Below are 17,391 nucleotides of genomic sequence, written 5' to 3' on the forward strand. Positions count from 1 at the left end.
CTTTATAAAGCCGATTGGAGTCCGTAGCTGACTACAATTCTTACCAACCGCATCAGAAACAGAATAATTTAATGTTGATCTGAATATGTCTCCAGAGGGTCTACCGCGAAAAACGGTCAACGGTCAACCGTGGGTCAACTTCAGATTAGGTACTTACCTATCATCACCTCACCACCATACTTACCAGTTTTTTTATTGGGGCGCTTCACGAAGTAGAGTAGACCAACTAACTCCGCAGCGATTTTGATAGGTCAAACGTCAAACTTCTAAAAAATATGTATTTTTTCTCTCAATTAGCACATTAAATTATATTTCATTAAATAAAGAGTGTTATTTACTGACCTTTGACATGTTGCAAACGAACCTTGTAGTAGGGCGCTTAGCAATAACGTAAGTAATTAAGATTGTATTGCTCCACTTAGACCGATTATGCACATGCAAACCAGGGATGTAACGGCTGTGGTTTTATCGAAACCGAAACGGAATCAGATGTTTTTAATTTAGTTTATCGGAACCAGAAACGGAATCGGAACCGAAAACGGAACCGGAATCGGAATCGGAGCCTGAGTGTGAGAACTGTGAGGTGGACGAGACGAAGAGCTTCGTCACTTTTTCTTAAATATATAACATCTATTACAGTTTATAATTTTTATATAGTGTTACCTCTTTAAAAAACACAAATCAAAATATTTAATAAAATAATTTTATTTTTTTCCCAAAGATGTTCAAAAATTCCAAATATTAATCAGCCTGTTCAGCACGTGGCAATAGCAAGCGGGCAGATGAGCGAATGATAGGTATAAACCTGTTTGTTTTTAATGTACGCCGCTCATCCCGCTGCCGCACTAATCTTTGACATCCGATGTAACTTCCTATTCAAAAATAACAGAACCGGAACCGAAGCGGATGTGTAATATCAATCGGAAGTTCCGACTTAACGGAACCGGAACTGGAGCTCCGTAACAGTATTCAGTATTCATTTATTTCTTGCTTCCATGGTACATTTTTGGGTAGTATTTACATATTTCTTATGGTATCACATGGACCCTGAATAGGGTGTAGCAAATACAGATAATTAAATTAAATTACAGTTACTTAACTATATCTAGTGGCTTTTACAAACTTATAACTACGTATATAAACTTTGTAAACATCCCTGATGCAAACTAGTTGCAGTAGCTAGTGATTCTAAACGGTTTGACATCTCAAGGTATAGTTGGGTCACAAAGAATAGATAATAGGTAGTAGGTACAGCCAGCATCATTAGCGGATGTAACAACGCCCCAGAAGTATCTAGGTATCTGCCACCCTTGAATACTCTTCAAAATAAAGATATATCCCTACAGTTCGTGTTTTCTAGAGTAATCTAGAGAATACTATACTTTTGATGCGTAGTCTAATTGATTGATTGATTTATTTATTGGTAAAATCATTATTTTACAGGTCAAGATTACATTACTATCATATTTATGTACATAGTGAGATTACAATACTGATATTATTTACATATTCTAATACATTTACATTACAACAAACATTACATACAACATTATTTTTATTATTTACATTTCTTATACATTTACAACAAAGTCTTAAACGTATAATTAAATTAACACAATAAATCCTAATACAACAACCTAATATTACATGAACTCAGAAAACGTTTTAGTTAATGAGCTCCACGAAGAAACTCGTCTACGCTGTAGTATGCCTGTGCGATTCGCAGCAATTTGAGTTTCCTTGTAAACTCATTGTCACTTTCCGCTGACTTTATCTTTATCAGTCGGGACCGAGTTGTAGGTAGATCTTGGCCCCTAATGACACTGAGTGACCTCCTGAGCTTAGCGAGTCGCTTTACGTGTGGTTGTGGGATCAGTTACTTAGCGAGTCGCTTTACGTGTGGTTGTGGGATCCGTTACTTAGCGAGTCGTTTTACGTGTGGTTGTGGGATCCGTTACTTTTGATGCTGACTGGTACTACGCAAGAATTTTATTCAATTATTATTGATCTATACAAGATACACCATTAAGACGCAACATGAGTGGTCATTAAATTTCTCCATACAAACGTACTCGACTGTTTCCTCCGTGGTTTTTGAAGCTAGAGCAAGGATTTTTAACATCACTTATTCGAAAAAGGGCTTTTTCACATCACCAATTCGAAAAAGGGCTTTTTCTTCCCTGCTAGGAGGGATCAAAGTAACACTTTTCTGTTCTAGGACACTTTTTTCACATTTTTTTGCGCATTATTTTTTAGCTTAAATAATATTTTTAAACATTATAATTACCTCATAGGTGATGTGAAAAGCAATATGTGTCACATGGTAGCAAAATTATTTCCATCTTGGGTTTAATTACTTGAATCCCTCACTACACTCAGGATTCTACTTTAGAATCCCTCGCTACTCTCGGGATTCTATTATAAAATCCTTCGCTTCATTTAGGATTCAATTGTACGCCCTCGCCGTAAATATGTCATTTTGCTCCCTTGTGACACAATCTACTATTTCTTCGCCGCTAGGAGGGATCGAAGTCGAACAGAAGTTCTAGGACATGTTTTTTTTTTTCTTTTTTGTATATTTTTTTTAGGTTAAATAATAATTTTAAACAACAATTTCCTCATAGGTGATGTGAAAAACAGTATGTGTCACATGGTAGCAAAATTATTTCCACCTTGGGCGTTAACACTTGAATCCCTCACTATGCTTTAGGATTCTATTTTAGAATCCCTCGCTACGCTTAGGATTCAATTATAGAATCCTTCTCTTCGTTCAGGATTCAATGTACGCCCTCGCCGTAAATATGTCATTTTGCCCCCTTGTGACAACAATTTCAACACAGATTATTATTATTAATATCTGTGTCGGACTGTGTTGCTTTTTTTATATTTTTGTTTTTAAGGCGCTACAGCACTTCAAATATTCGCAAAACGGCCTAATTTACTAGGCTGCAAAGAGAATCATGGTATTCAAAACTGACATCAATTAGCATAAAAAGCAAAACAGTCAGACACAGATATCAGTGGCACTCTTAGCACACACCCGCACCAATCACATGAGAAGTCCTGCCGCAACTAAGTCTTAGTTGTTAGTGTTAAGTGTATGATATCAATCACGACAGAATCCTTCCCTGCAATCAGCACGAGTATGAGCCAGAGCACCGAAATATATAAATATATTTAATAGGGGACCTGGCCTCAATTACTGCCGACTTCAGTGAGGTCAGATTACTCCGAATGGGACGCACGTGATGCCCTCACTTCCATCTAACAGCTGGACTTTGAGACCAGGGAGATAGTTCATCTCTTATGTTGGTAAAGAAGAGATGCCAAGCCCTCTCAAGCCTGGTACTAAAGACTCCTATCCTAACCATCCACTCCCTTTGACACCGTTAGGCGATGTGAATGCTTAGCTGGACAAACTGTCAGTCCAAGCAATGGTCTGGCTTCACAAATAGTAAAGACCCCATAGAAAAACACTAAAATAACTAAGATTAATTTTACTAAAATAAACTTCTCACAAAACAAACAAACTAAACAAAGAAGTGAAATTCCCTTAGGCACCATTATCTAAGTTTAACGTTACGAAATTGCTTCCCGTAAAATCAAACAAAGACACAACTCAAAGTTCCTGCTATGCAATGAAATCATCCCTGCATAACATGACGGCACTCAGAGCAACACAGTGTAGAAAACCTCACTTCACGATAAACTACACACAACATGGCAGCAAAGAATCTCCACCATAGTCCAAGTTTAGCGTTACGACGATATTGTCCCCGTAAAACCAAACACAGACACAAATTCTAAGTTTAATTTTACCAAGACAATTCTAAGTAAAAACAAACACATAGAAAAAGTAGCAGAGAGACTTCGCTTACCAGTACGAAAATTACATCCAAAAGCCAGTCACGACTAGTCCGATCACAGACCTAAAATTTATGCTTACGCAAGTCCGATGATTGAAGAATGAATGAATCCCCCCTTGCCCGCTCCGGCTATTTATACCCAAATTACTAGCGGCATCTGGCGACATAACGGCGACATAATGTTATCAAAAAGTACCATGATACCTGAATTGAGGAATATGGACACAATATTCGCAGCAACCTACAACGGGCTCGTGGCCCAGCGGCCCCGAAACCCGGCCTACCCGCGCCCCGCCTCAGGAAGTCCCGAGTTCTATTTAATTCCCAACGCGCGAACTCTTTTTGTTTGTTTTTTTTGTTGTTTCTTTTTTTTATTCCTTGTTTGTTTTAATTATTTCTATGTTAAAATAAGAATTAATTTAACGAGAGCACTAGTGATAAGTAGTAAAACATGGAATTAAGTACGTGACTGAAGAGGATTTTAATATTACACGACATTTCTTCCTATTTTCTATGTTTTGTAATGAAAATTAAGATTAAAATTAGGCTATAGACATACGGCCAGTTACAAACTCTCGAAATTTGTTCCCCATAGTTATACCGTGAAAGATTTTTCGAAACTTATTTATGCTCATTATATCGCCGGTCTGTGGCAACCGATAAGCCAGGCGCCAGTGGTTGCCATTACGCAACAAGTGTCATGGTCATGCAGCAAACAGCTGGCCCAACCCCGTCATTATAATGTTTATTATAATTATTAGGTATAGCGCTGCGGGCGCGGGCAGCATTGGATCGAAGAGTTGGCCCGGAATTTTTTTTACAGTTACATTTACGAAACGTCCATTGTTTTACTTCTAAGGTAGGTTAGGTAGGTACCTGGAATTAACGCTCACCCAACCTCAATAGGCCGAACAATACGACAAGTATTTCAATATTAACGATTGTTGTGAAGATAATAAATATAGTTAAACCAAGAAAAGTCTGCAGAGATTTTGACAGTACACGCAGTGCAGGTGTTATTTTAAACGTCAAATTTCTTCAAATTATGACGTATAAATAACACTGGCACTGCGTGATGTGCTGATGTGCTGTCAAAATCTCTGCAGACTTTTCTTGGTCTAACTATAACACTTTTGAAGGATTGCCGGTTCTAATTCTAACGCCATCTTGATAGCAGCCTCGTGATTAATTCCTTTGTTTTTTGCTCATTAATATTGTTTAAAGTGTAATACCAAAGATAGATATAACTCCGTAATAGATGGATACAGTCTAAGGAAAAACCGTGACTCGAAAATCAAGAAAATTTGATTCTCGTTCAGAGGGCGCTACTAGCTCTGGCCTACTGTCGTATAGATGGCGTTGACGGTTTCGTTTTTTATTTAACAATTTTAACGCATATCAGTGAAAGAACATGGGTCAAAATCATAAAAATAATTAATGCAAATAAAAAAAATCATTTATCCATATTTAAATACATTTTATCGTATTTTTATAAATCTTCATTTTTAGTTTTAAAGTGTGTCGACAGATGGCAGTGAATTTACTGGGGTTACAAAATTTACTATAACAGTACCGCTCTAGTGTAATACTAATATCGATAGCTTTATTATACAGTAAACTAATGTGGTAGTGTGCAGTGAATGGATAATTAATCTCAAAGCGTGTTTAACCATCATTTTGGAGTCAACGGCCGGTAGTCCACGTGCTTCTTGTAAAATCCAGCTATCGGTTTTATAAGAGCTCATAATACAACTACCGAACAACGTCGTGCTCTAAGAGCATTTGGTATTTCTACCTCTAACCGTGTCTGGCTAGAGCCCGTTGGCGAAATCATCGACAGTATCGATGAAGCCATATTACCTAAAGATTGATTGAACACTTCTGAATAATTTACGGCATGTAACAAAGAGATAAAGCATCCTGTTCTGAATTTAAAAAGTTTAGTTTAGATGTGGTTACCTATAATTTCCATGTTTTTAGTGTATATTTAATTCGTATGTACTTTATAAGCCAGGCGCCATTGGCTGAGCCATTACGCAACAAGTGTCATGCACCAAGCAGCTAGCCCAACCAAACCCGTCATTAGCGCTCGCTGCGGGCGCGGGCAGAATGTGATCCAAGAGCTAGCCCGGAAAAAACGTCTACAATAAGCTATACCTCAGGCATCTCTAATGATGGTCCCTATGCATGACAATTCATTTTCATATGGTGGTTTTGACGTAAAAAGTTAGTAGAATATTTTTTGGAAGTTTAGCACATTAATTTATTTAGAAATTTATAATTTAAGTAGCCTAAGTAGGTAATGAACTAGTAGAAATACGGTAAAAACACTTCTTCAATTAATTTAAAAAAATCGGTTGGGCTCGAAACAAAGAAAACTCCGATTTAAACTTTCACGATTTTTACATCAACTGGAAACTTTTTTGGAAACTGTCATACGGACCATCATTGGACGCGACGCGAGAGGTGTACGTATCAGTAGATCCAGGTTTTGAGGACCAAATGCCTATAGAAATCAGACCTTTTGTATCAAAGCAATACAAAAGTCAGAAATGAAAGGTCTGACAATTCGTACTAAACGCACGACACGCCATATAGTAAACAATAAACGTCACTCGGACAGATGTGACGTCACACTTGACTAGAAGCATAGACCGCCTTTTTGAAGTACTTATGGAAAAACCATATTATTATTATTTAGGGCCCTTTTGGTGAAATATTGTGAATCGAATGTTACCAGTGTTATTCATTTTTGATATTTAAAAATAATTGGAATTTTGAAACTGAGGTCTTGTATTTTTATATCGTTTTATTCGTTTTCATATATATTATTGTGATAAATTCATCTTATTTTCTATCTATCTTAACTAGACTATGGTACACCTATATATATCCCAATTTGCTAATATTTGGTTTGATGTTTATAATAGTTGTAGACAAGTGAAACTTCGATGTCGATAGAATGTTATGTAGGTACTTTTTAGGGTTCCGTACCTCAACAGGAAAAAACGGAACCCTTGATCACTTTATTGCCCGTCCGTCCGTCAAGACCCTTTATATCGGGAACGCGTGAAGGTATCGAGTTGAATTAAAACCATATATGTACTCAGGTTCCTTGAAGCTGTGAAAAAATAAATTTTCTAAGTTAATATAAAAACAGATACGGCCGTTTTTGTCGCAAAAAACGTATATTTCGACACTCAAGGGAATCAAAATGTATAGGGTACTTCCCGTTGACCTAGAACTATGAAATTTGGCAAGTTACCAAGTAATATCGTCTTATTATACTCCGAGTACAGGGAAAAATCTGAAAACTATAGATTTATAAATAATAAAAAATAAGTTAAATTTGTACGAATTAAATTAGTCTAACTCGCACTTTTCCGTTTTTCTTAATCATAACCGTTTTTAAAATATAATAACTTAATTAAATTAGGTATTTCTTTTTATGATTTGTCAGAATGAGTCGAGTCAATGTCAGATATTTACCTAGCGAGAATTAAAATTCCGGGCTAGCTCTTCGCCTTATACTTACTTTGTGTGGTGTTCGGCAGCTTAATTTACGTTGGGGCGTCGTGCTCCAGTTGCCAGAATTCTTATCGGCAACGGTAAATCTTTACGATGAACCGTTAATTAGATATAAGATGGAGGTATGAAACAAGTTATTTAAATGGAGTATGAGTTGGGAGCGAGTGGTAACTACTTAAAGCATGAAAGTAAATTATGGCAACTTCGCTTGTAGAAAGCTAAGCTAGCTCTAAATTAAAAAAGTTAATAAGTAGATACCGTAAGACTTCCCAATCTATAGGTCCACAAGTTCAATAAGTAATTAAGTATCAATACTAATTGTTCGTTTTGGTTATGTATGAGTGTTTATTTCCATTTGTAAAACTATTTTGTCTTACAACTTAAAAAATCAAATAAAAGTCACACCGAACGAAGATTATTTTATCGTAATCCATAACCCATATTCGTGATGTTCTTGCAATTAAATGCCCGGATTCGAACCCGGGACCGGGACCTCCGCCTTCGTAGGCAGCATAGATGTATACGGTAGGCAGGGTCACTATATGTATATACATATATCGAATCGACTGCTAGTTAAAACCACGTATTTCTGAGATTTCAGCCTACACGGCACTTCAAACAGGCGACTTGATTGGACAAAGACAGGAAGACCAATTTACAATTAGCAACTAATCAGAAACATTGCATCCATCCTGCCTTGTTCGAGTTATGTCAACCATTAGGTACGCGTGATAAGTGTGGACTCCACCTCCACTGTGGAGTCACCTTCGAACTGAGTTTACTTTATTAGTCTTACTCCAGTAGATTTCGCATTGCGTCGACTTGTATGTGACTGTTGTGACCACAGGGTCACAACAGTCACATGCCTGTCTTCTAGATATATGAATTGAATAGTGCCACGCCGTGGACCACGCCACTCAGTTGCATCCTATACCTATCATTATTGTTATATACTTATACATGCAAGGTGTCGCGTTCAGTATGGTAAATAAATAGAAAATTGGTGTCTTCTGACCATTATAAGGATGTCGTTTACTAAGAATACAAAAACGATTATTATGTGTTCGAAACCATCCATTTTCGCTCAAATCGGTAGCTCTTATGGTACTCTGTAATCACTGATTGCATTAGATCCACACTGAACGCGATATTATACCATGGTCGGATACTATAAATCATTTTGGGAGCGCCAGTGCGTCGTGGTGACCGCGAGTCGAAAATGCTCCATCTAATGGGTGGGTAATGATATGTGACTCAATGATAAATCGCTAGATGGCGTGCGGTCATTGTAGCGCGAAATGGGTTAATCCACAGACAATAACAAACAACAACGAACAATTATGTTTTTTTTAAAAGTGAGCGATTTTATTGTCTTAATAAATGGTTTTAGGGTGTCAATTATATATTTTGTGTACTTGATAAATGAATCAAGTGTGTCTTCTTTTGCGATAATGTGTTTTAATAGTGTACGGTATGTCCTGGTATTTTCCACAGATAGTTTCGTGGTCACATCTGGCATATGCATATCTGGGACAACTACACTACACTTGGACATACAGATATTGTTTGCAGATTTCAAAATTATTATTCCTAAGAATGAGAAAGAGACTTGGGATCAATTCACTGGCACGTGACATATCATCGGCAGTTCTAAAAAACCGGCCAAGTGCGAGTCGGACTCGCGCACCGAGGGTTCCGTACATTACATAATTTGAACAATGTATTTTTTATGTGAAACGTGAGTGAAAGGTAAATTGCGGTTTACGATTTATGACGTATTAAAAAAACCACTTACTAGATCTCGTTCAAATCAATTATCGGTGGAAGTTTGCATGGTAATGTACATCATATATTTTTTTCAGTTTTATCATTCTCTTATTTTAGAAGTTACAGGGGGGTGGACACACATTTTACCACTTTGGAAGTGTCTCTCGCGCAAACTATTCAGTTTAGAAAATATTAGATACCTAAAATTTTTGAAGACCTATCCATAGATACCGTGTGGGGTTTGAGTTCCAAGTATGGGGAACCCCCAAAATTTATAGTTTTTTTTTTCTATTTTTGTGTGAAAATCTTAATGCGGTTCACAGAATACATCTACTTACCAAATTTCAACAGTATAGTTCTTATAGTTTCAGAGAAAAGCGGCTGTGACATACGGACGAACGGACAGACAGACATGGCGAATCTATAAGGGTTCCGTTTTTTTCATTTGGCTACGGAACCCTAAAACCTTAGTAGCGGGTCTCTATTGTTTGACATAATTATTGAAAGTCATAATGTTATGATTGCCATATTATCATTAGTCATAATTTGGTTTCTCTCAGGAACGCGTAACTTTTCAGGATTGCCATAAAACAAACCTATCCTAACCTATCTATAGGATAACCCGCGGAAAATCCTGAAAAGTTAACGGTTTCAGAATTATGATATGACTAATGATAATAATTATGGCAATCATTACATTATGACTTTCAATAATTATGTAAGCAAAGGGACCCCGTTAGTAGCCTAACATATGTTTTTTGTTTGTTAGAGGCAAAGAGTTATTTATCGCGGAAGAGTTATAATGTCTAAGAAAAAGCCGTGCCCCCGAGTTTGTCAGCTGAACTGGATGGCAAATACGCCATCATATTACAAGGTGTAACAAAAATTGTGGGGATCCGTTTAAGGGCATATTCGGTATACTGATTGAAAAAAAGGAGACGAAAAAATTTTTTTTCTTCTTATTAGTTTTTCCTAATCAGCAGGGTTATGACTTAGGGTTAAGTACTGATGCATTACCGAAATTTTTTTGCCAAATTTTCATATCCCAAACTATCTTTCCCAAAAATTTAAAACCCAACTAATCATTTCCCAACTTTACATAATCCAACCTAACCTAACCCAACCTAGTACGTCATTTTCATTTTCCAACTATGGGGTTGGGAAATGAAATGGTTGCGAAATAATTATATGGGAAAGATTGAGTTGACAAACGTGCAGTTGGTAAAGTTTGGTTTGGAAATTAAATTTGGTCAAAAAAAATCGGTAAAATAAAGGGATCTGTATGACTTATGATGCTTTTGTCACTATATCATTAATCATTAAATGCGTAAAATGATGATTATCTGATGTGATTTAATTCGGTATAAAGTCGCGAGGATAACGTATATAAGTGGCTGACATGTTTTGTGGTTTATAAAAAAATTTAACTCGATGGCTTAAGGTGTATTTTAAAGAATGGATGATTAAATTATATTCTAACACTTATCTATATATAACATTAACAATTAAAAAAATAACGATGGTTTGAGCTTTGAAAAATCAATTCTAAACCAGTTTAAGTACTTAAATTCTACTTTATTTCTATAGAACTTACTTAGTTCATAGTCTTTGAAATAAGCTAAATTTTCAGACTAAGTTAGACCCGGCTGATATTTGCTTGTAATTTCATACAAAAATTTAAGAATAGTTGACGTTATTAACCTTAAATACCCTGAGGTCACAAAATCAAATAAATTGTAGATAAACATAAAGAATAATTGGGAAGTGAAATTTGGCGAAAAGTATTTGGCCCAAACGGAAGTACACCGATAATTGCAGATACATAGCTAAACTAGTAACTCTCGTTATGTACATTCCATAGAAAAACATGTAGTTTCTGATAACAAACTGAAGAATTAAGTATTTCTCAACGTTGCAGCCTTAACCATACCATTAGCATTAACCTTATCGCCGCCTAATGAGGACTACGATAAAATAATCAATGACTAGCCGTCAAAAGTCGATTATATGTCTAATTAAATTATCCAACAAACGTTGCCATTTACCGTCTATCGCTGTCAAGGTGGACAAAACGACATGAATGCTATAAAACGGTATAAATCTAGACAAGTGTCATTTATATCCTTTATATAATTTTACTTATCCATTTATTACCTAGTTTCAGTTAGAAATGTAGACAAAATTACATATATTTATACAACGACCATGTTATGCAGTAAATCGTTTAACGACTATCGCTGTCAAAAGTGGAAAAGACGTTAAATCAATAAAAACTGGATAAAATGTTAGCTTTCTCATCATTTATACATCCATATCATTACCATCATAGCCCTGCGAACACGATACCGAATAGGTTATATATGCCCTTAAACGGATCCCCGCTATTTTTCTTACACCTTGTTGTTTGTGTTAACTGATAACTAAATTGCCAAATGTCACCTTTTAACAGAACTTTTTAACGCATATAAATAATGCAGTACGTACCTACCATCGCCCACACTGTTAACTGCATGCCCATCGGTGGACCTTGTTACAAACGGCATAATGCCCACCGATGGATAGTTAAAAGAGTGTAGCTGTTTGTATTATACAGGTGGTCCGTACAGCAACATCTACTTAAGCTTCGATTCGAGACACGATTTTTTTTTTAGATTTCCACTAGGTTTGTAGCTAGTTGTAGATACCAATCTACATATATAAGTTTAGCAATAATTTGATAAGCGTGTTTAGATATGATTGATCAATCATATCTATATATGTATAATCAGTTAGGACACGTGCATATTTTAAGCAAAGCAAGATACAATGTATTAACAGTATAGGTGCAACAATAGGCAATTTAGTGTTTTTATTCCTATTTTAGTAAAATAATTATAGCTAAGGAAATATGATTGCATTTTGCCAACCTATATTTTGATGAAAAATAAGATGTCTTAAGTAGTCTTGTTAGTAAATATCTTCACTGACGCACTCGCAACTAATTGTTATTCTTGTTTCTAACAGGTGGGCTTTCATGTTATTGTCAGCATATTATTAACCTTTTGAACGAACAGAACAACTTTTTTTTCTCGGATTATGTCTAAGGCTTAAGTAACTTAAAAGTATAAAGTAGGTATCTCTACCACAAGGATAAGGAAAAACCACCACGGCAATGCATTTTGTCATTCTACTCGTTCTATCCTCTCGTATGAAAATTATGAAATATGCTCATAAAATGCACATAGGTACACATTTTTAGGGTTCCGTAGCCAAAGGGTAAAAACGGGACCCTATTACTATTAAGACTCCGCTGTCTGTCTGTCTGTTCATCTGTCACCAGGCTGTATCTCATGAACCGTGATAGCTAGACAGTTGAAATTTTCACAGATGATGTATTTCGGTTGCCGCTATAACAACAAATACTAAAAACAGAATAAAATAAAAATAAATCATTCTGGCTACAGACGACTTTAATACTTTTAATTTATCCGCTATTACCACTCTGACGGACGTTAAAGGAGTCTTATCAAAAATAGATTATTTTGAGGTACCGTGATTGTCCTATTTCTAACCGGAATCTTCTTTAAACTAATCTCACCCGTTTCTTCATCAAGTCTTTTTATTATATATATACTTGTTAGTTTGTCGAGCTTTTCCTTGAAAAAAAAGTGTTTTACTATATCCTTTTTAGCATGAGACTTGTAAAATAAAGGCAATTTTGAATAATCAGATTAGCAAGTGCTTAATATTCTGATCATTAATTTTGGAAAACTAATATGCAATAACGAAATTCCCGCTTTAAATGACAGATAACGAAATCGTAGATGCAACGACCCACACCAAAACTTTTCTCTTGTTTTAATTATACTTTCAGCCAGCCAGTAAGACTTTGAAAGTTTGTCTCTTTACTTCTGGGACAGCCTTTATTTATGTCTGCTTTATCACCTTATTGAATACGGAGACTAAATAATATCAATATTCTGAACGAGGCTGATATTTTATCATAATGAAGTGATGATAAATAATACAAAACCACATGTAATGAGATACAATGTTATTCATACAATTTTAACAAAACGAGTAGGTACAGACAGTAAGATAATGCTAAATATGTAAAAAATGTGCGAGGTACAGCAGCTACGCTAGTTACGCTACCTCTGCTAAGGGTACTTATTATTTACATAAAGATAAAAAACAACTTTTACACTTTGCCCTACATGCATACACCCATCCCGCTGATAACTTACGTACCTATATTGTACTTACTGGTCATTATTCATCATACTGTTAAGTATTAATTAGTGTAACAGCGAGGAAAAATTATATCTCGCTACGCTACTAAACGGTCTGAATCCTGACTACTTTAGCGAAAATAGGGTCGACGCTAAGAAATATGTTTGCAGCTGGCTGTACAAATCGTTTAAATTAATTGCGTTCAGAGATAACCATTCTCATAACCCTAAGGCATGGACATGAGTGAGTTGAGTGACAAACAAAGACGAAATTATAAGCGGAAAACAAATATCAAATAATTCACAGAATCTAACAAGTTTGTCCTAAAAAATAACGTGACTAGTAAACAAAAAAATATATCATTTAGTTGTTATTTCATTGTTATGGAACATGCATTTATTAATCATAATCTAATCTATTGCTATCATCGTAACTACTCACACATTCTGAGCACGTGGTGGCCATGTTTTCGTATGAAGATCGGAAGAACTGCAAGGCCATTCATGAGAGCTGACACAAGATTTGTACTAATCTAACAAATCAATTTATATGCATTGTGAAAATTGTTTATTTCCGCTATATGTAACAATTCTTCATTCTGTTTCTAGAGCGTGTTGTTTTCCGTTCATTTCTATCTCTTCAGGCTCTTTTACATTTGATTTATAACCTGCCGGTCCTATTAACGACAGGATCACTGGCAGAAACACCAACCCGTTGAATAAGCCGAAAATTATGACGAGAAGGAAAATTTTGGCAAATGTCTGGAAAGTGTAAGCTTGAGACATGCTTAGAAGAGAGAAGGAAAGTAAGGTCGCTCCTCCACCTAACAGCACCGCACCGCCTATTGCCGTAATGGTTTTGAAAGCCCTATCGGAGCGGGAGCCATCAGGAATCGTAAGGAACGTGTGTCCGACGTGCGCTGCATAGTCCACGCACAAACCTATCGCAAGCTCGAGTCCAATACAGCAAACTATGTCCACAGTCATTCCCCATCTTTGCATAAAACCTAAAACATTGACTATGGTTAACAGAACACACATGAAAATCCAAAAACACATCTGCAGATTTGTTATCAAGACTGCCGTGCAAACCATGACGCACAGCAGAGCCAACTCTACGTTCCTCTCGACTTCGACAGCTATGATTTCATCTGTGACCCAGTTGGCGAAGACTTTCGACCATACGCTGCGATATCCGTCACCGGAAGATATGGACGCATTCTGCACTAAATCTTTTACTTGATTCATTGCCGGTATGTATTCGTCTGGTCCGTTGAATTTTGTAAATTTAAATGATAGATGAGATGCCTTTATTGTGGTTGCCGATTGACCACACTTAAACGGTATTGTAAACTTTAAATTCATTTGGTATCTTCCACCGATTGGACTAAATAAGAACTTAGATAAATACAAGTTGAACTGTTCCTCTGAAACGGCGGTTGAGTTGTACACATCTAAATGGAAGTTACTTTGTACATATCCGTGAAAAGGATGGAGCCAAGAAACAACATCCTTAACATACGACTTCTTTTCCAAAGATTTTGTCAAATTATGCAAATGCGACAGTTCGTGGCGATAATCCATTTCTCCGAGGAAAATCATTGCCGTATGGCCTTCTTCCGGGTAATAGTAGTCATGAGCGTTCAGATACTGTTTGTAGTCAGAATATTCGGGAATAAACCATTTAGGATCAAACCTCTGTTCTAGTTTAAGTATTGCTTCTATGCTAAACCCTGTAACAGTCAATGTAAATATAATGACTATTATTTTACCCGGAGTAGTCAAAACTACGTTTGTATAAAATTTTGCAAACAATTTTTGAATAGTAGTCTTATCCTTAGATAGCGAAACTGGAGATTTGTGGCGATAACAAAATAGGATACCATTTCTATTAGCTTCTATTCTCTTTATATCCAGGGTAAAAACAGCTACGTAGAAAGTGACAGAGTAACAAAAAATGAAAAAAACCCCAAACGCCGCATATATACAAAAAGATTTCAACGATGGTAAAATTGTAATGGCGCCAATCAGTAGGGCCACAATATCGGTGAAGGATGTGATGACGATGGACACGCCCGCGTGTTTCAGCATCAGCCCCACTTTATAAGGGATGCTCTTTTGCGAGTCAGCTTCAGATAAATTCTCCCAACAAGCTTGCATTACAAACATGTCGTCTACACCTAAACCCATTAGAAGAAATGGTAGAGATGAATGGACAGGACCAAATGAGATACCAATGATGGAACACCAACCAACAGCCGAGATATATGCCATACCTACACAGAGTAAACCTACGCTGCCTAAAGTCAACCTTACCTCTAACCAGTTACATCTAGAAAGTCCAAACTGTATGTACATAAACATTAAAAGTATACCAATGAACAGTTTACTAAGTTCTTGAATTATCGCATCTCCACTTACGTCACCGAAACTTCGTCCGGCTTCATAATACAGTGTAATATTGCTCAGATCATTTGATAATGTGACCATTAAATCAACATATTTCTGTTCCCACAAACCAAGAGGCACAGTAACCCAGTCTTCAGTCCCTACTAAATTACCCACTTGATTCAAATCAACGGCAGACATATTGACTTCTGTATACCAAGTCAGTATAACAGACTTGGCTGCAACAATATTTCCGCTTTCATCACGACTCACACCACCCAGCAACTCTGTATAATCAAAATCATGACCCGAAACTGGGTTAGTCTTAACACTATTTATTTTACTAACAATGTCATGTTTAGTTGCACCTTTATTTAAATCTAAGTCATTCTTAAACAAGTCCACAATATTGTGCTGCAAACATGTCATCGGAAAGTTTTCAATAAATCCACAGTAAAAATCTTCACCAATCCAAGATGTTGGGTCTGTAAATTCACTATCACTATTTTTATTTTCTTTTGATAAGCTAGAATTGTCACTCATTTGTTTCACAGATTTGGTGTTGAAATTAAAAAAGTTTGTAATGGCAGGGACTTTATAGCACAGTTCATTTATGGAGTAATCAGTTTGATCATATCTAACTCGTAGAGTATTTACTTGTTCTGTGATGTTGTATATGGCTTGTAGTACATCTGGCTGCAGGACATCATCCGCTTCCACCAGCACCCTCTGCAGGCGGAAGGCAGTTCCAAACTGGTTGACGTACCAATATGTGTCACGGTAAAAATCCGATTCAGATGGAACCCATAATTTCATGGGGTTCTTTTCTATATGGAACTTCATCAATCCTACTCCACTTAATATCACAAAGGTCCAACTTAATATGATAGTCCGCACTGGATGTCTTCCAACGTGCACTCCGAGGATGAAAAATATTTGCTCCACAAAGTGGACAAATCTCGATGAAACATTCTCCCATAGTTGTCGAGGGGTCTTAATATTCTTTTTTGATGGCATGCCTTTAATGTAACAGGAAAAAATTCGATTTTTCAATTATTATAAGCGTTGAAAAAAAAAAGGCGGCAATATCAAATTTAAAATTTTGTATAAAGCCAAAAAGTTAGTGTGATTATTTAATCTCTTGAAAACAATGTAAGTCCGGCATTGCTTTTTTTCGTCCACTGTACTGATAAGGGACATCGCCAATACAATGTTATTTTTGTCACTAACACAGTCGCCGCCGCATCCCGTACATAACATAAATTATCACTATACTTTAACGGAATAATAAAGAGAGTCTATTCGTCGACCATCGGGCTCTCATGTTTAAAAAGTTCACTTCCTAAATACTAAAATTTTTAACAAAGTTAATCCGTTGACGAAGCGCTCGCACTTCTCGCTGATCACACAACAATGCAATGAACATGAACGAAACGAACGTATTTCACAACTTTGTAATGAATCAACAGTATCAACACTGACTATACCAAGTTTATGTTCAACGTTCAACTGTCAACAGACTGACAGATGTGATGTGACATTTTTTTTAAAACAATTATGGCCTGGATGCGAAACAGATGTGACAGATAAGTGATGTTTCTTTTATGACACTTGAAAAAATGAGCTTCTAA

General features: G+C 36.3%; 1 protein-coding gene across 1 annotated transcript; it reads right to left on the minus strand.

Annotated features, from left to right (window-relative positions):
• Positions 1-13,258: 13,258 nt before the first annotated feature.
• Positions 13,259-17,169, minus strand: LOC134743631 (protein patched homolog 1-like). Its single transcript, XM_063677206.1, has one exon. The coding sequence runs from the start codon at positions 16,775-16,777 to the stop codon at positions 13,967-13,969; it is 2,811 nt and encodes a 936-aa protein (XP_063533276.1). The 5' UTR covers positions 16,778-17,169; the 3' UTR covers positions 13,259-13,966.
• Between the last annotated feature and the right edge of the window lie 222 nt (positions 17,170-17,391).

This window comes from Cydia strobilella, chromosome 8, assembly GCF_947568885.1.
Source record: "Cydia strobilella chromosome 8, ilCydStro3.1, whole genome shotgun sequence".
Classification (NCBI taxonomy): Eukaryota; Metazoa; Arthropoda; class Insecta; order Lepidoptera; family Tortricidae; genus Cydia; species Cydia strobilella.

Bases quoted from the DNA above. Each gene is read 5' to 3' on its own strand.
- LOC134743631 (XM_063677206.1), bottom strand. From the start codon at position 16,777: ATGCCATCAAAAAAGAATATTAAGACCCCTCGACAACTATGGGAGAAT.